Source organism: Thermobia domestica, chromosome 4, assembly GCF_964235325.1.
Source record: "Thermobia domestica chromosome 4, izTheDome1.hap1.1, whole genome shotgun sequence".
In the NCBI taxonomy this organism is placed as follows: Eukaryota; Metazoa; Arthropoda; class Insecta; order Zygentoma; family Lepismatidae; genus Thermobia; species Thermobia domestica.
The window spans coordinates 5,501,853-5,522,841 of record NC_137457.1 but is presented as its reverse complement, the minus strand read 5'-3'; the positions used below and the strand labels follow the sequence as shown (position 1 = coordinate 5,522,841).

The 20,989-nt window shown below is 37.1% G+C and overlaps 1 protein-coding gene across 6 annotated transcripts in view; it reads left to right on the top strand.

Moving 5' to 3' along the window:
* LOC145683688 (uncharacterized) overlaps positions 1-20,989 on the top strand; it is a 165,089-nt gene that overhangs the window by 101,774 nt on the left and 42,326 nt on the right. For all 6 annotated transcript variants that reach the window (XM_081755044.1, XM_081755047.1, XM_081755046.1 and 3 more), the window contains one exon: positions 19,114-19,199. In XM_081755044.1, the coding sequence (XP_081611170.1) occupies positions 19,114-19,199 (86 nt within the window). The remainder of the gene's footprint in view (positions 1-19,113; positions 19,200-20,989) is intronic.

Genomic DNA, 20,989 nt, shown 5'->3' with positions numbered 1-20,989 from the left:
ATTTACGAGTAGTAATACTTGAAGCCTTGCGATCAAACCAACGAATGGCATACAAATATAACCATAACGAATACGTTACAATAGAGCCCCCAGCCTACTGGTGCAGCAAGTTCTTTCTGCATGAACTACGTATGACAAAATTAGAAAAATATCCGAAGGTATTCAACTTGTGTTTATCAGTATGAGTAGGAAGTCAGAGTTCATCGCATATTCGTTATATTCAAGTAAATAATGTCGAAATAACCGTGAGGAACGTGCATTAAGAACAAAACATATATGTGTTGTTACCGAATGAAATAATAGTTAAAGTGAATCGAAATTCAATTGTTCTTTAGTCTTCCTATTATTTCTAAATACATAATAGTGAAAAATAGGGATTTAGATTCGTACTGTTATGAATGACATAGGTTTTAAGCTGCCATCTTGGATTCAAGGTGACCATAATTTTTCAATTAACCTTTTGTTTACATTTGGACCCGCTGCAATTTTGAACAGGGTTGTAGTTGAAAGTCACGACTTGCTCCATCTACTTTTATTTAACAAGATCTTGCAAACGATGAGCTTCTTAACCTCTATTGCCATTTGAAACTTTTTCAGTTGGACCCCACCAGGGACCCTATGGGTATCCTGGGACAAGATGCTTTAATTTAAATTGTTGTACTTTGAAAATAATGCCATACTCCCTTTCCTATTTTCATATTTGTCTCACCGTTTCCGATTTATAGGGATGACTATGGGCTTTGCAATTAAGTTTTTGTTTACATTTTGACCCTCCGCCATTTTGCACAGGTTGTCGTAGAGCGTCGAGACTTGCTGCACTTTCTTTCATTTTACAACAGCTTTCAAACGATGTGCTACTTAATCCCACTTGCCATTTAAAACCTTTTGAGTTGGACCCCGTCTGGGATCCTGCGAGGACATTGGGGAAACTTTTTTATCCGAAAAAATGTGTCCTTGAGTATGATGGGAGATATTGTCCGAGTTTTCCATTAACCCAACCGTTTCCGAACAAATGACTCGGTCCAAACTATTTTTCCAGCTTTGTAGCTTATAGATTATAAAATATGTTGTTACTTACGACTTCCGCCTGGTGGTACGTATAACTTTGGGATTCGTTTAGTTATAACATATCAAATGCAAACACAATTTTCTCGTTCGGATCTCAGCGGAGCCACTGCGTGACCCTTCCTTCTAAGTTTACTTAATTAAACTTAATTTCCAGACTGGATTTTTCCTCTGCAGACACATTATTATTTTTCTCCATTCTAAAACTTGGATATCCTGGCTCCTATCGGTGGTCATTGACAACAACAAGTTTTCCGGATGGACTAAGTAAGCGTTGGAACTAATCACAGTATAAACTATTCTTCTTAATTCCTTTGAAAAAAATGGATGCAAATCGAGCGAGTAGCCACAAGTGTCGCGTCACATTTGTGAAAGGAGAATTTTCCTTCATTTCAAAACAAACTCGCGCAAGTATTTTGCTGACATACTGTGCAAGCCATCGAAGTATTCTTCGGGATTTTCGGTGCTATCGGAGAATGCGAGAAGCTCCATCGGGACATGACAATTGGCTTAGGCTTTTTCTTTCAGAAGATCTGGCGCAAACGAACCTTCTAAAAGGGCTAAGCAAATGTCGAAAATTTATTGCTTACCGTTAATAACATATGTATATAATTACAATGTTTCCAACTTCTTATAAAACAATTCTTTATGTATTGTCTTGTAAAATATTGAAGGTAAATATATATTTTCTATTACTGCACTGCCGATTTCAAAATTACTTGATATCACATTACTTCATTATTTTTTTATTTCATTATAATATAAATATAAACGGGTCAACAAGAAATTGTTCACGATATATCTCAAAAAGCTGCAACATATTTTTCAAGCTAAATATGAAAAACATGAATTGAAAGATAAAAATAGGTTTTTCGTCTAATTGAGTACAATTTTAACAAGATAGGAATAATATCGCACCTCGCTTTTCTCATTCGTTGTATTTTTACCCTCAGAATGCATCAGTGCGAAAGAAAACCAAATGTTAGAGCTGTGCAGAACAATTTTCTTAGTATTAGCGTGCAGGTTGCATAACCGCAGCTATAAAAGTATTCAAGTCCCATAGGCAAAGGAAGGGGTTGATCAAAACAATTCAAATTTTCTGTGATGACTACCAGTAACACGGGAAAACTTTTCCGCAACTCCGACAATTGAAATTTGAAAAAAAATGGCCCACCCTAATAATCTATTTTTACACAAACATTCAGACCCCACCTCCGCCTTAGAATATATATAATAATGAAAGCGATACACGTATGATAACAGTTCTCATTTGGGCCTAACTATATAGCAAAAGTAATGATGACACAAAAATAGTTACTTTGCACTTTTAAAATAATAATTCATATATTACAGTTGATTCAAAAATATTCTCTCCAGTCTTTATCTCCTCTAAAAACAGTATTAAGTTCTATTGTTAGTATTACAATTGCAAATATCAAAATCCGAAAGTGACTCAAGATCTGTTTTTTCGTTAGAAACAAATGAAAAAGGAGATAAATGGAGTTCTTGAAAGAAAAACGTAAAGAAATTCACCAATATTCAGAAGATGCTGTCGTAATGGATCGATGGGTCAGTAACAGTGTGAGCACGGTGAATGGTTGGTCACAGTGGCTCACAGCCTGTTATCTCACCATCCACTGACGCAGTAACAAATCTTTACCCATTTGAGCTACTTACCCAGTCCATCTCTGATTTCAAAATGGATTATTTCATGTAAAAACAATTATGGATCTACCCATTTTTTCTCGATTGTGAAAGTTGGCTTGATTCATAGCCTATAACAGTTGAAACGGTTATTTTTTCTCATGATGAGAAATTGAAATTCTTTAAATGTCCACCTTGAAGTGAGTATAACTACCTTCCATAGTTATTAGAAACACTTTCCCGTCCACGAAAACTATGAATTCGATAAATATTTCACTAATTTCTCACAATTCATTTTTCTGATTTCCCAGTAACTCATCCCCTGAAGTCGGGGATGAATTTTGACCTAAACGTAATTGGGAGCATTACTTTTCATCTGAACAACACAGAAAACTATGCATAACACCTTACGATCAGTCGTTTTACATTGTTTTTACATGTCATTCCTCCAAAATTCCATAGCTTGGCTTATCTTGAAAGTAATCTTGAAAGATATCTTGAAAGTAATTTGTCTACCACGTTTAGTAAAAGTTGCTCCAGGCATTTTGGAGTTACGCTGCAATATACACATAGATTAATATATTTAGCCCCGAGCAGTGCCTTTGGTCCTGCCCATGTAAATTGAAAATCCAGCTTATATGCTCGTTCATATCTAAACGTGGCATTAAATGACATAATGATTGTAATCCAATAGATTGACGAACCAAATTATATATTCGACACTAATATCAGTCATTTGAGGCATTTTACATTTCATTACTTTTTACCCCACACTAATATCATCGTTTTGATTCATTTTACATATCAATCCTTCCACTAAGTTAGGACACGAAATGTAGAGACTTACATGCTATTTGGAGGGTCGATAATCTATTTAGAGACTCCGAAAACTATGGATTTGATACTAATATCAGTCATTTTAGATCATTTTCTCATGTCACTGTTTCTCCCAAAACAGGGAGATTAGTGCCTTGAACTTGAACCTAAATGGCATAAGAAATGTTGCTACTTATATTGATGATCCCAAATATGGACTCTACCCTAATGTCTGTCGTTTTGAATCATTGTACACCTTGTCTCAAAAAGGTTGAGCGCATTCTTTATTGGTGTTTTGAGGCAAAAATTTTCTAAGTCCAGCTTCGGGTATCTTCGGGAAAAAGTAAGCCAGGTTCGAACCTCCAAGCCAGCCTTTGCAATCGGGAAAAAGTTTGCAGATGTGTTTTTCTTCTTTTAAATATAATAAGACTTGTTACCAAGTGTTTAAAAAAGCAACATTGATTGAAATACTTAATGATACAATATTTCGAAACCTTTTTTTTTTTTTAACGTCAGCACATGCTTGTTTGCCATTTAGCTCTCCATACGTAATGGAACATTTAAATACGTTAAAGAATCTTTCCATATGTAAAAGAATGCTCAAAGTTAAGAAATAGAACATAATTATCGCCTGAGTACTAAAATAAAAGTCAAAGTAAAACAGAAACAGCGTTTGTAATGGATATGAATGTCATAATTATCTTGAGATTCGTTATACATCGCTAGAAGCACAGTTCTAGAAGTCCTTGCGTTAGCTCATTGGTAAGCTGTCGGATTTCAAATCTTAAGGTTGAGAGTTCGAATCCCGTCTAGGTTAGTCCTTTTTTTTTAAATTATATTTTCCGCAATGCATGAAAAATTATATAAAATAATTACATTAGAATACATAAGTTGTGTATATATAACATAATCATTGCAGAACATAGTAATTATTATGTTTAAAATATAACATCTGAGATAATTTTCACAGTAGGTCGGTATTATATATGAGGATGTAAATACAACTTAAGAAACTCGTTCAATAGCAATAAATAAGTTATGTAGTGTATTTATTTGCATCTATTTGTCATACAGATGTAACTTCTCAATATTCTCATTACAGCATGTCATTTACATTCGTGAAATACAATATATTCCTACGGATATAGAAAGTGTATAAACAGAGTATCCAAAGTCGTATCCTGCTTCAAGACACATAACTTTTCCCGATCCCCTTAACGTCACGGGAAGAAACACAAACTCTCTTTAGAACGGAATGTCGTTACTTAGAGTCTCATTCGAATACGTTGAATATGCTTTTGTATATTCATCTCTCTCTCTCTCTCTCTTTCGCTTTGTTTATGTGTCTGTGTGTGTGTGTGTGTGTTGCGGAATATCCCAAGTTGAATACAACATTTGCCAAGTATATGAGCATCATTGTCATCGAATACCAGAAATTGAAAATCGTGTTTCTTCAGGTTGGGTTTGCGTGTTCATGTTAGCTCACTGGTAGAGTACGGACTTGCCAATAAAGAGGTCTTGAGTTCAAAGCCTACAGCTAATAATCATTCTTTTGTTAGTAGGATTGCACAGAAATCGGATACAAGGAGTGGTTTATTTCTAGAAATATTTTCAGAAGCGTTTAGGTAGCCCTGAAAAGGGCTATTTTCGGGAGTTAAGGCGGGGACATTAATATTGTGTCCAAGACCCTTCTGAATTTATTACACGCTCCATTCTTCTGGGCATGGAATCTATTACATGGGTGACAAATCTATCTCCTTCCCCTACCTCCAGCCATGCTTCGGAAACAAGATGCCACAGGTCATCCTGAGTTCTTGGTGGATCTGCCTCAGGCCAACTTTCCCTTAGAGTACGCTTCACTTCTGCCCACATATTTTCCATGAGATTGAGGTCTGCTCCACGAGCGGCCAGTCGATTAAATCAATCTCATGATGCCCTGCGAACCATTCCTGAATCACACGGGAAGTATGTATTGGCGACTGGTATTGCTGGAACTGAATTACACCATCAGGCTGAAATACTCGTACAGATAGCACCATGATATTACTGATAATGTCTAAGTACTGAGCATTGTCCAGATGTCCTTCAATTCTATGAAGCGGTCCTGCTCCGCGACTGGAAATCCAACCCCAACATGGCCACTGAGATTGCAAGCAGCCACATATCCATGGTCATATCGGGTGACTCTCGGACGATACACAAAACGGCGTCCCTCCTTTGATGTTGTGAATATGGATTCATCTGAGAAAACTACGTTTTCCCAATTGAGACCCACATTCGCCTGTGCAAACGCGAGACGGTAAATTTTGTGGTCGTCTGAGAGTTTTTCCTTCACGGCAGCAACACGGCCACGTAACCTAGCATGACGAAGCCTTCGCAGAGCTGTATGCTTTCTACCAGGAAAGAGAGAAACTTCCCTTAGCTGTCTAGACGTCCTTAGTGGGTCTAACCGGGCTTCGTTTACTAATCTCGCATCTTGGGCTTCGGTTGACACATGCGGACGACCAGGAGATCGTAAATTATCAGTCTGACCTGTAGCACCCATTATCGGCTAACTATTACTATTACTATAATCTAACTATTACTATTACTCGTTAACTTATCGCATATACATGACAATTTCAGCCTTAACTTTTGAAAATAATCAACCCTAACGCATTTTATTACTCTTTCTAATTACTCCTGGCCTGCGACAGGTAATTACCGGGAATCGAACTCCTAAGCATCTGCACCATGACAACAAATAGTAGTGATAATCACTATTTTGAGGAGATCTGAATCGAGTAGCATATGAGCGTTTAAATTTTAAATAAACATTTTATTGTACTATATTTACATATTAGAGAGTGAGATGTTGTTATGTTAAATTTAAGTAAAAACTGTTGAATCACATTTCATAGAACTGTTTAGTGAATTGGTCAACGTTAGAATATCAGAGTTGGATTATTACATACCTCGATGACCGGGGTTCGAACTTCAGGCTTCGAAGTTCGTCTTCTGACTTCCTCACAGTGGATGGATGTCCACTGGAACGTAGTTAACAGCTGATTCCCAATAGTGGCTCTATTGAGAATAATCCTTAGAGACTCCTAACGACTGATCCTAGAATGTCTCTCCGGTGACTGATCCGTAGACACTCCTCAACAACTGATCCCAATTCCGCCAAACATTAGATGTCCACGATGACGAATTTGTTATTTCTTGATTACAAATTCTGAAGTTTTCCATCTCTGAGCCGAAATTGTGCTGATTCACAATTTCTGCATTTTCTCTCATTGACCAAATTCTCTAGACAGCTTATGTCTGCGAAATTCACACTTTTACCTAATTTTGATATTGTGTCTATGTTGACATAAATTTCTACAACGTTTTACATTTATTTGTTTCGTATTTGTTTTTGTTATTCTTATGACACTGCAGACTCGTGTCTATTCCTCGAAGAAACAACAAGCATCAGCAATGCGTAATACGATGATATAACATGTCTGCAACCTAATTACAACAATTTAAAATAATAAACAAACATTTTACTATTTCCTTCTGAAACCAATTAATGAGATTGAATAAATTTAGATCTTAAAATCTTCCATAATTTCGGCGTACCGTGACAATATTTCCGAATCCATCGCCTTCCTGTAGAGGCCGGGTCACCTACTCGCCTGCTAGCTGCAGTTGCAGAATAACCTTCCAACTCCCATAAAGTAATTACTGCTGTACGTCTATCCATAGTTACCAATGTTCTGAGCTGTGAGAAGGAAGCAATAGGTAAAAGCTAGTACCTGACGTGTGATTGGTTACTTGCACGACACGCCTATTGTGGGGAACAGCGTTGCCAGATCTAGCATAATGATGCTAGATCTAGCATAATTTGCATGTCTCTAGCATCTAGCATCTTGCTTTTAGCATCCTGCCCAAATCTAGCACAATTTCAGCAAATTTATCAGAAAGCCGTAAAACCTGGAGATGAGAAAGAAGTTGGTCGTGGGAAGAAAAAGAACGGCAGAAATGTATCCTCTTCCATTGATTCATAGAGTCGGTAAACCATACAGGCAGTCTTATTTTCCGAAGTAAGTTCGAAACGTCTTTGGGATTTTTTGTGGCTCCACCCAGGGTTTTCTAATCCTTTAACTCCGAGGCATGGGCGGAGCTATGGGGGCCATTCTCCCCCCAACTTTTTGACAACTTCGCCATCTTTATTTCTGACTTCATGATCATATTTATTCCTGAAATGACAGCTCCGAGACCGACCAAAAATCTGCCGCCCCCCCCCTAGCAGACGATTCCCAACTCCCCTTATGCTGCGAAGTAATTTTCTTTCAAAATATGTAAACAAAAACTTTGCATTCATTTATACGATATATACGCCATTGAGTCTGGCAACGACTGCATTAATTTAGCTGAGTTAAAATTTTGGTGCGTGAAGTATTGCATTCTTGCTCTCTGTGTATTTTAAGTTACGTTATCGTATCTCAACATCGTTTTTTTTAAACTCCTGAATTAGTAATTATGAGGATCTAGCATAATTTGACCGAATCTAGCATAAGTTCGATCAGGTTTTGGAATAATTCCGAGCTGTGAGTCTGGCAACGCTGGTGGGGAACGACTTGATCAACGACTCGCGAAAGAAATCTGAAAATGGTGTGCCGTAATAATAATATCAAAAACAGTTTTTATAAAGGAATATTAATACATACGAAAAGCTGTTTAAAGAATGAATTGTTATACTGACTTTACACGTATAAAAACATATACCATATACCAAACAGATTAAGCGATATGATGTAAGCTGTTTTGAGACAAACTCTTTCGAAGTCCAACTTCGGGTATCTTCGGAAAACAGTAAACTAAAGCTGCTGGTTCGAACCTCCAAAGCCAACCTTAGTAATCGGGAAACAATGTACAGATATGTTTTTCCTTCTGTTAAATATAATAAGACATGTTGAAATGGTATTAAGTGTAGAAAAAAGTAACATTGAAATACTTAATGATACAATATTTCGAGACTATGTATTCACACTCTCGTTTCGTCATTGTGATTTCCATACGGAAAAGAGCATTTACGTATGAGCTCAGTTATATTTCAGAAGCAGCTTCCGAAAAGCGGTCATGTTAGCTCAGTGGTACACCACCGAGTGTTTAAATCGTGAGTTCGATACCCGTTCAGGTGAAATTCTTTTATGATATTCTACTTTCCTCAATGCATGAAAATTATGTAAAATAGTTACATTACAATTCATCAGTTGTATATATCAGTTGAATATATATATTCATATCATTTCACGACATAAGTAATTCTTATCTTTATAATATAACATCTGAGGTATTGACAGAACGTCGGTGTGTTATGTGTGAATATTGAATACAAATTTAAAAAATCGTGTAATAGCAATAAATAAGTTATGTAATGTATTTATTTGCAGCTACTTTCATCGCAGATAACTTCTCAATATTCGCATTACAGCATTTAGGTAGAGCATATCGAAAATCGGATCGTGGTCCAAGACAAAAAACTAGCTAGCCCCAAACTGTCACGTAAGAAATTCGCGAATCGCAAAAGTAAAGTGAAGAGATTGAGAGCGGTAATTCCTTAATCGCTCTCTCTCAACTCTCTCTTATCTGCATTTATACACATAAAAGTGTATGTATGTATGTTCCAACATAACTCATGCATGCCTAGGGCAGGGTTTCTCAACCTGGGAGCCGCGGCCCCTAGGGGATCGCGAAGATAGGCGGAAGAGATAAATATAGTTAGAATCTAATACCAGAAATTATTTTTAAATATTATTTTTAATTTTGTTCTGATAGGCATACTTTTGTTTTTTATACACACTGTAAAGAACAATAAAAAAATAAGTCTACTGAACATTTTCAAAGGGTGTAGAATTCGTGTTACTATTCGGTTCAAAGTCTTGTCGTCGCGAATTCTGTCGAGAAATTTTAAGCTTAAAATATACAAAACGATAATCATGCCTGTTGTTCTGTATGGTTGCGAAACATGGTCGCTTACTTTGAGGGAAGAACATAGACTGAAAGTATTTGAGAACAAGATCCTGAGACGAATATTCGGACCCAAGAGGAACGGGAATGGGGAATGGCGGAAACTTCATAACGAGGAACTACATAATTTATACGGTTTACCCAACATTGTTAGGGTCGTCAAGTCTAGAGGGCTTAGGTGGGCAGGTCATGTAGCTAGAATGGAAGAAAGTAGAAACGCTTTCAAAATCTTGACTGGAAGACCAATCGGAAAACGACCATTAGGAAGACCTAGGCGCAGATGGGAGGACAATATTAAGATGGACTTCGCTGAGATACGAATACAAAGTAGAAACTGGATCCAATTGGCTAAGGATAGAAGTCAGTGTAGAGCTTTTGTGAACGCGGCATTGAACCTCCGGGTTCCATAGGCCATAGAGTTAGTTAGTTAGTAGAGTTGTTTAAAAATGAATTTAAATCAAAGAGGTATGATATAAAACTAATGAGAACTGTATATAGAAATACTAGAAAAATACACATGCAACAAAACCTGCACATTGAAATACAATTAAAATTAAAACCTAATGAGACACCTAAGCATGGTGTAATTTCACTAGTTCAGCAGTGTCCGGTTCAATCTTCATGACGAACATTATCAAGCCATTTTCAACTGATAAGCGATTTCTCATCTTTGTTTTAATGTTTACCATAAAAAACACACTTTCGCACAAGTACGATATAGCAAATGGAATTATTACTTTTAAAGCAGCAATCCCCAGACCAGGATATTCTTCTCTCCTCATCAGGCAGAACTTGTCCAAGTCTTCGTTACAAAAAACCAGTTGCAAAGACTTGTCGCATGATCATTCTATTATTTGGTCAAGAAGTTGTGGGCTTAGATCGGATACGTTAATGGCCTCTTCAATGAAGGAGTTCAACATCCATCTTGAACCAGCACCTTCGTCGTTGGGAGTATAGATATTACAGTTACTGTATCCACTGTCAGTGCCGGGCGCCGAAAAAAGGGGCCACACATTTCGGAGGAAGTGTGTTACTCATGTTAGGAAAGTGCATGCGCACATGGGTAAAATAGAAGGAAAAACGTAATAAAATGTGCTCAAAATTAAGGAAAGGTAGGGTTTATTTTGAAAATGTTATTGAGCTTCGTGCCAACCATGGTGGCGCTTCGTAGCTAGTCTGTCGACGTCACTCATATATACGGTGACATCGTACTATACTCTCGCCCCGGGCGCTGATTTTCCATGGCACTGTTCACTATAAACAAAAAAATGGATTCTACTATTATAGAAATAGGTATGTTAAAGATCCCACACAAGCTTATTATAAAACAAATTATAAAAGGGTCGCTGGCAAGAGCGTGTGATAAAAGGGGATCGTGATAGGAATCAGATTGAGAACCACTGGCCTAGAGTAATTTTAACCACATTTCTTATAGTTTCGAAAAGAGTGCTGTCGGGTTACCTATGGTGAATGGGAGGGGGATACATATAAAAGATTGGTAGAAAATGATCGATATTAGATTCATAGTTTTCGGGGTCGCTTAGATAAATAGTGAGACTTTCAATTTCGCTTAACTCCGATTAAGCTCTCATTAGTGGGGATGGGCACGAACGACTTTTCTTTGAAACTCGACTCGACTCGAAACAGACATCTTTGAGGTCTACTCTTGGACTCGGCGCGAAAAATATCTTCCAACTCGACTCGGATTAGAGTCAAGTCGAACCAAAACGAGCAAAATCCTGTGTGTAGTCCTACCTGGACAATACATAGACAATAATTATTCTATCATCAATTATACTACTATTACTACAAATAATAATAATAATAATAATAATAATAATAATAATAATAATAATAATAATAATAATAATAATAATAATAATAATAACAATAATAATAATAACCGTATTATTATTATTATTATTATTATTATTATTATTATTATTATTATTATTATTATTATTATTATGACAACACCGTGTACAAACATGAACAATAGATGGTTAGTAAAGGAATACTAAAAGCTAGTTGACTGCCGACGTCGGTAGTTATGAACTCTACAAGGCAAAGACATCGTTCATTACTCTAAGCTGTAAGCGTCGGTGGACTACAGATGGTCAACTATTGACCTCTCGCCAGAAATTGGTGGCCCCGCAGCGACGATCCGTGGTGGCCCAAGTTCCATTTTGAAAACTTTACTACCAGCAGCAGAGACGCGATGAAACGCCAACGAACCACAAAATTACTCTCGCAAAATATGTCAAAATGCCTATATGCGTGATTTGTTTATATTTAGGTGAATCAAAAAACACAAAACAAATACCCGGGGTGGACGCAAACTATCAATATTACGATTACTAGGCACGTGTTCTTCTGACTTCCCCACGGAAACGATCATAAAAAGCTTGGTTGTTGAAGGATAAATCATTGACGTCTTAATTTAGCCAATCAGACAAACCCCTACATCTCGAGTTCTAGAAGGTGATACCGTGAACCGTTTCAGATTTATTGCTTCCTGGTGGAGTACTATCCATGGGCAAAATTTGAGCATAATAGCCGACATGCATCTTCGGTGCCTCTTATCTTTAGTACAATTTTAACCAGAGATGGTGTGGGTCAATGAAAATTTGATCCACGACCCACCATGACCCACTATCACCCACCACCCAAATGCCCCATTGGCCCACTCTGATCCATCAACCATCGTGATCCACTCTGACCCACCACCAACTATGAACCACTCTGAACCGTTGTGACCAACTCCGCCCACCAAAACCCATCGACATCAACTCTGACCGATGGCCCACGTCCTCCTCTCCATTGGCTAAAGAGGTTACACTTGTAATAAAACAAGACTGTGAAATTATCACTTATCGGAGTTTGAATTTCTACCGTTAATGGCTCAAGCACCTCTCTGTTACAATACTGGTGGGTCTGACCTTTACGATATATAATGGCAAAGTGTTTCTCATCTTCCAAATTAAAATGAATTTAAATTTATCATATATAATTATTTCTTTGTTGCCTTACAGACACATTTCAGTAGAAAATAGGGTGAAATTTGAAAGTTTCAAATCAAGGAAAAGTAGACCAACGTGAAAAAAACAGAGAGAGAGAGAGAGAGAGAGAGAAACTAATTTTCTATATAATTAAGCATGCCGTACTAATTGAAAATGCCCATGTAATTAAGTTTAGAATACAAATTTTATGGCCATTTTTCTCTAACTTTATGGCTTGATTGCCTTATGCTCGGAACGCTCCATATATTAAACACCAGCTTCAGCAATTATAAATAGAAAGCAGTGGGTATAAAATTCAAAAAGAACTTTAATTTGCATTACTCAATTTGTTTCTCAACTAATATCAATCGTTTTCGATTATTTTTACAAATCAACCCACTACCAATTTCCAATATATAGAAAATGCACCCCCGTCCCCCCGCTCATAAAAGATAATTTTAAAAAATGCCAGGACATATTCTCTTTATTTTTAATAAAGAGTTATATGCTGAATTTCAGCTCTCAGTTGAACGGCTTGTGAGATACTCAATTTTTCGCTCATGTGGTTCGGATTCCACGTTAATCAGTAGGTCCACGTCTCATATAGCCTCGCTGCTGAAAGGGACGCTAAACTAAACTCAACTCAACTCAATTTTTCGCAAAAATTCGGACTTCTACTCCCCCTAAGGATATGTATTATAATGAAAGTGACACGCGTATGATAACTTCCCAGTTGGGATTGGAGCCTGATTATATACCAAACGTCAATTTATTTGACTTTGCAATTTGACCGTGATGATTACGCAGACATAGTTACTTTCATTTTTTTATGATACATATCCTTATTTCATATGTTACAGATGATTCAAAAATACTTTTTCAAGCAGTTAGCTCCTCTAGAATCTCACAGGCTGCATCCCAAAATCCAACTCCTACTATCCTATGACAATCCAAAAGTGACTGAACTGTTTTTATTAGGAACAAATGACAAAAGAAAAATGGAGATCTTGAAAGTAAAATGTAGAAAAGCTCGGTGCCCCCAATAACTACATATTTCTCCGCCCCTTCATCCCGAACTTAAAAATAAAACTTAATTGGAATATGGTTAATTAGTGAATTTATTACAGTTAAATTCCACTCACTACATGCTACAGCTACAACTATGTAACAAAAAATAACAACTGTGAAACATGTTCTGAATTACTATTAGATTTCTTACGCTATTATTAAACATATTAGAATAGTAAACGAGGATTGTTCGTGAAATAGTATATTTGCTCTTGATTTATAACTTTTTCATACGGAAAAAAATAAAATATTATTCAAGTTTTAAACTTTGCACTCTGCAAATATGTTGCCCTCTAGGCAATGGGACTAATGTGAAATGTGGACTATTGTGGACTAATGGGAAATGCTGCACTGTTAGCTGCGCTGAAAACTTACGATTCGATTCTAATATCGAACGATTTCGATATCTTTATGTCGCTACGTAACCACCCTGGGTGCTAATGGGAGCTTAGTTGGACTTGAATTGAAAGTAGAAACATTCACCTAAGCGACCACGAAACTATGGATTCGATACTAATATCGACCCGTTTCTAGCATTTTTGATATGTATCCCGACAGTACTCTTTTTCCAGACTGTAAGAAATATAGTTAAAATTGCTCTAGATATATCAGAATTATGTTGAAATACACACATAAATCCACTTTTATATTCTGTATAAATAGAGAGTGAGCGAGCGAGCGAGCGAGAGAGGGCGACTGAAGGCATCACCACTTCCACATTGCAAAAGCATATATCAGGAATTGAATTGAAAATCTATGTAAAGACTTTCTGCTGTGGCATGCTTCATAAGGACAATTCCAGTCTGCTCACGTGACCTTTGGGGTTCATGAATTTTTTTGTGAGCGTTCCGACTTTGGACTCTCTGTTTATACCTTCTGTTTATGCATCGAATAACTTTTCAAGAACATAAATGACATTCTGTATTATGAATGTTGAGAATTACCCTCTATATGACAAATAGCTGCAAATAAATACACTACATGATTTATTTATTGCTATTGAACGAGTTTCTTAAGTTGTATTTACATCCTCATATATAATACCGACCTACTGTGAAAATTATCTCAGATGTTATATTTTAAACATAATAATTACTATGTTCTGCAATGATTATGTTATATATACACAACTTATGTATTCTAATGTAATTATTTTATATAATTTTTCATGCATTGCGGAAAATATAATTTTAAAAAAAGGATTAACCTAAACGGGATTCGAACTCAAAACCTTATGATTTGAAATCCGACAGCTTACCAATGAGCTAGCACAAGGACTTCTATAATTATGCTTCTAGCGATGTATAACGGATCTCAAGATAATTATGACATTCATATCCATTACAAACGCTGTTTCTGTTCTACTTTGACTTTTATTTTAGTACTCAGGCGATAATTATGTTCTATTTCTTAACTTTGAGCATTCTTTTACATATGGAAAGATTCTTTAACGTATTTAAATGTTCCATTACGTATGGAGAGCTAAATGGCAAACAAGCATGTGCTGACGTTAAAAAAAAAAGGTTTCGAAATATTGTATCATTAAGTATTTCAATCAATGTTGCTTTTTTAAACACTTGGTAACAAGTCTTATTATATTTAAAAGAAGAAAAACACATCTGCAAACTTTTTCCCGATTGCAAAGGCTGGCTTGGAGGTTCGAACCTGGCTTACTTTTTTCCGAAGATACCCGAAGCTGGACTTAGAAAATTATTTCCTCAAAACACCAGTAAAGAATGCGCTCAACCTTTTTGAGACAAGGTGTACATGTTACTCCCTTCGGCTTTTCTTACAGTTAGTAAATGTGCTAGAGGATCTTACCCCTACTACAATTTAATTTAAACCTAAACGTCAACAGAAATGTTCCCCAGTTGGGGACCCCGAAAGCTATAGATTCAACAGTAATATTTGTCATTAACAATTATTTTTACATGTCTAATTTTGCACACTCCTTCAAGGTGTTAATAGGAGCTTTCCTTAGATGGCATCTGGAGTGTCACTCTTTATCTCAGCGACCTCCGAAATTATTAATTCCACACTAATATCGGTTTGTTTTATGATTTTGATGTTAGCCCACAATTCTTCCTATGAAAGCCAAGGGGTTATTGATACCGCTCGGGCTGAACTTGATCGTAAATTAGCGATTAACTTTGCGACCGTGAAAACTTATACAGATAAGATAGTAAGAGAGAGACAAAGGCATCATCACTTCCATATTACAAAATCATATCAAAGTATTGAACTGAAACCCATTGTAAAGACTTTCCGTTCCGGTATGCTTCAGAACGACAATTAAAGACTTTTCACTTGACCTTTTGGGTTCAGGAATTTTTTTTGGGGCTATTGTGTCGTTTGTCTGGAACCATGATCCAACTTTGGATATTCTCTGTTTATATCGTCTCTTTATGCCTTGGAATTTATTTCAACAATTTAACTTACACGTTGTAATAAGAATATGAAGAAGTAACCTCTGTATGACAAATAGCTGGAAACTACATAACTAACTTATTTATTGCTATTACATGATTTTTTTGTATTTAACAGTCATTTTTAAAGTACCGACGATCTGAAAACACCTACCCAGATATTGTATGTTAAACATAATAATTATTTATGTTTTATAATTATTAGATGGATATGTATATATACAACTTATATATTTAATATAATTTAATCAATACTAACTCTTCTACAAGTGAAATATTAATTCACACTCTAAGAATACATAGATTATCTATAACCATCATATTTGTTCCAAAATAAACATCGGACAGCTTGACAACAATATATTTAGCGTCTTTAAAGATTTTGAGCAACGAAGTAAAATCTGTAGATAATGTTGCTACTACTCCCAAAGTCATCGGTATTAGCTATGACTTCTAAGAATTTATATTTATTCAAACTGGATTCAAAACATCCTTCATGAATATCGTCAAAGTGGTTGTCAGCCTCCTAGGATGTCTCTACTTCCGTCTTATTGTGGATTATAGAAGAAAAATCTCGTTCCGTTCTTTACCAAGAGGTATTGTGCCTAAGATCGATGACACATTCCCACGCTGGATGGCGATGCTGATACGTTGGAAAAGGAATGCTGTAGCTCGGGGATCACCAGTTTTGATTGCTATATGAAATTAGATCCTTCGTGAGCGCAAGACCCACTGGTTTCTATTGCTACTGTTACAAACCAATATTTGTCCAAAAGGTTTGAGTATTTTAGTCTTTTGTCTGATTCCGTGGTGTGTGGGGCGACGAGACCTGCCTGAATTGAAGAATGGGGTAAGTTGGAAGGAGCAAACGTATCGGAACATGTGAAATCCCAGACTAGTGCTTTTCCATTTTCCCACGGTACCAAGGTCATGCCATCAGGCCTTTTACCATCAGAGCAGCAACAACCATTTGGTTCTTTTATTGAAGGAACTCCAGCTGATACAAGGTCTCTACAAATGATGTCGAGATTGTCTTCCCGCACTTTTTTTTTTACATGAAAGACCATGTAACTCTTTATTTTCAACATATGCGTTCCAAGCAGAACAGTAGCGAGGCTCACAAATATTAGCACCTAAGCGCAGAGCTGTAGATATACGAAACCTCTCATTAGAAAGGTGTACGCCGAGTGTTTAGAAGGTAGGGCTTGAAGGCATGCTCCGGTTTTGGAGGAGGAGACAGCTAACAGCCAGGCTTTGTCATCCAGGTTATTAGTTGATGATAGGAGTGAAGATAAAGGAAGCTTGACTATAGGTTCATCCCAAACAGACTGGACATGTCTTTTGTCGTTAGGTGGGGGATCCATTCTAACCAGAGTAGTCCATTTATCGATGCATTCTTGTACATCTCGAATCGAGTCTAAGTCGACCTCCTGTTGATGAAGAGGTCCAATTAGTTCTCGTGAGCAATAGAATGATGCGAGGAAAGAAGGAATGACGATATCCATGGCTCGATGAATGCTAAGGCCTCCATTCTCAACTGATAAGGAAACATTTTTATAGTCGTTGCTATATACCAATTGACACCACTTTGTTTAGTAGCTGGATAAAATCGACAATCTAACTAACTGAAACTCTATGGCCAATGGCCAATGGAGGTTCAATGTCGCGTTCACAAAAGCTCTCCATTTACTCCTATCCTTAGGCAATTGGATCCAGTTTCTATTTTGTATTCCTATTTCTGCGAGATCCATCTTAATATTGTCCTCCAATCTCCACCTAGGTCTTCCTAATGGTCGTTTTCTGATTGGTCTTCTAGTCAAGACTTCGAAAGCGTTTCTACTTTCTTCCATTCTAGCTACATGACCTGGCCACCTAAGCCTCCTAGACTTGATGGCCTTAACAATGTTTGGTAATCCCTATAAATTATGTAGCTCCTCGTCATGAAGTTTCAACCACTCCCCATTTCCGTGGCTCTTGGGTCCGAATATTCGTCTCAGGATCTTGTTCTCAAATACTTTCAGTCTATATTTTTCCCTCAGAGTAAGTGACCATGTTTCGCAACCATATAGAACAACAGGCATGATTATCGTTTTATATATTTTAAGCTTCAAATTCCTTGACAGAATTCGTGACGACAAAAGATTCTGAACTGAATAATAACAGGAATTCCCTGCTTTTAGTCGACATGGTGGTTTGGGACTGGTGAAGTCGATATTCTTTACATAGAAATTTATTGGTATATTTTGAAAGCAACGGAACTTTCTTGTCTTAAATTTTCTGATAGATTCCCGTGTTTAGACTGAGTGGACTAGTGGCTTGCATGTTAATGACAAATAGGCTTTCAATTAAATGTCGAATAATCTGAATAGTATTAAGTTGTCTTTTAAGATTTTCTAACAATGTAGACAACTGTCATATTCTAAAAAAAAGGTACCATATGCATATATATATGGTAATGTCCAACGTGGTGTTGTATACAAACAACTTCACGCTTATGTTTTCAAACACCACCACATGATTTTACAAGACACCAGATGGATCCACTATCACCTCCAGACGACGGACTTCTGGCTTCTCCCATGAAGCAGACGACGACTACGGAGCAGCAGCGCCCCGTATAAATTTGATGGTCGAGAGCGGACCTGTACTAGTTCTCTCGCGCCGCTCCTACTGTTAGCAACAGAACATTAGGAGTAACCTAACTCTAGGCCTCTAATCTGCAACGAGACTCTTGGGTTTTCCTTTCTCCTGGGCTTGCCTGCTACGGGGCTCTGTCGGGAAACCTAACCCCACCCGCTTAGCCTGCTACGGGGCTCTGTTGGCCACCTAACCAACCCACTGCTTGCCCGGAGCATTGGAAACCCTAACGCACTCTGCTTAACCTGCTACGGAGCTTTGTGGAGGCCCTGTCTACAATATATATAGGTGAAATAAATAGCCCATTAGCTTTTCCTACAGAAGAGAAAACTATTTCCTAATGGCTACATAACTGTGAGTTGTTTGACATATTCCGTTTCAGTACTTTTTCTTAAACCAGGAACAGATAATAGTAACAGTATTCTAACGAATATTCTCGATATTTTTCTCCTCTTTTGCAGGAGCGAAAGTGTCAGTACTTGCAATATTTGGAGCTTTATTGTTGGTTGGAATCTTTGGCGCGATGGTTTTTGTTGCAACGTACCAGGTAAACCTTGTTTTAAGTTCTTCATTAAGAATTGAGGGGAAGTAGCAAGTTCAGACGTAATTTCAGTATTTGTTACTAAACAACGCAGTTGAGTTTCTAATCTTTTCTACTTTAACAGGAAACCACTTGTTTATGAGGTCCACGTGATCTTTACTTTCACTGAATTTTTATTAGGGTAAATGTTCTTCCTACATTTGTATTAGAGTGAAATGTCTGATTTTAGATTGTGTATTGAACCACTACACAACGAAACTGTAAAAAAAAAAAAAGTGTACCACTTCAGAAACTCCGTAAATAGTCAGAGGATGGACTTTGTAACTTACTACCTTACTACACTACAGAAGCTATTGAACAGGCTGTGAAATGCACTACGGAAATTGTGAGTCAGTAATCTTTATAAGTTTAAATTGGAACATATTGCGCATCGAACCACAAAAGGATTAACAGTTGATTTGGATCAAGAGTGAAGAATCATTATAAGATATATTGTAGATTTATTAAATTTTGTAGTGTTCACATAGCTTTCAAGTGGTAACCAACAGAACCAGACTCGGAGTAACGAACCCGCAAAATACTTAAATGAATTCTTCAAGAACACGGTGATGGTGACCCACAAATATATCCACGCAGTTGCAGAGGATCACGTGATTATCCTGTGCCTATTGGAACCATTCGGAGTTATAAAAAGATTTTAGGCACTATGTGAGATGGCACCAGGAAGTAAAAGTCGCCATCAGGAGAGTACACTTATCAGATTCTATGTACTTGCCAGACAGGTTTCCTGCATCAAGTTGTTTCTTGTAATGAACAATGAATGTATTAAGATTTTAAGCCGTATGAACAGTAGTTGGAATGTAATCAATATATGGCAAAATTTCAGGAAATCCAGTTTTGATTATTTTGGAATTTGAAACTGACGCACATGAATCGAATCTTTCAATCACACAAACTTTATAGTAAAGACATTCGGCATATTACTCAGCAATTACAACTTCTAACCAGTAAGTTATTCAGCTGTAGTTTACGAGATCTTTTTCAGTTAAGTAAAGGAAACCAAGTCACAACGACGGTATCCTACGTGTGATTTGATAATACACCACAGATGAAGTGCTCTAGTACTAGGATTCGATCTCAAACCAGAAAGAACTGTGGCCTAAGGTCCTTTCTAAAGGGACAATATCAGTAACCACTCGATTCGCATTATCTTAATTTAGGATAATCTAGTCTCGTGCACCAGGACCAGGAGAAGTAGACCCTGTCTTACAGCCTGGAAGTGCGATATGTCCATTGAGCATTAAGACCGAAGTCCTAACTGCTTACCAGTTTATCCTATTAGTAGAATTATCCCTGCTAGCGAGTCAGGTCTCTACATGCTCTGCGAATATGTCACCCGTGTGTTATAAAGCAAGTTCACTCTCCGTCAGTGATAGCACAACTTGTAGAATTCCTGGGTTTGTTTACAATCTAAAAGAATTACACTCTTCTCTGGAGCCTCAGGAGTACCCGAGATTGATTGAACATCATTGCACTGCCTACATCTATTATCCCATTGCTACTGTCTGCAGCGTAGAGATACTGAGAATACGTCGACTTAATCCCTAATCAGATCTCGGATCAATGGTACGTGTTAAGTCATACTACAGGTGTGAAACCAATCCCGGACATATTCCTCCCTTTGATTGAGATGGAAAATTTAACTCAAACCTCGGATCGGCATCCTTTCCTTGCCGCCGTTTAATATTTCGCCTGGTGGGATTGTAAAAACAGGATGGGAAAAGCTTACCTACGGT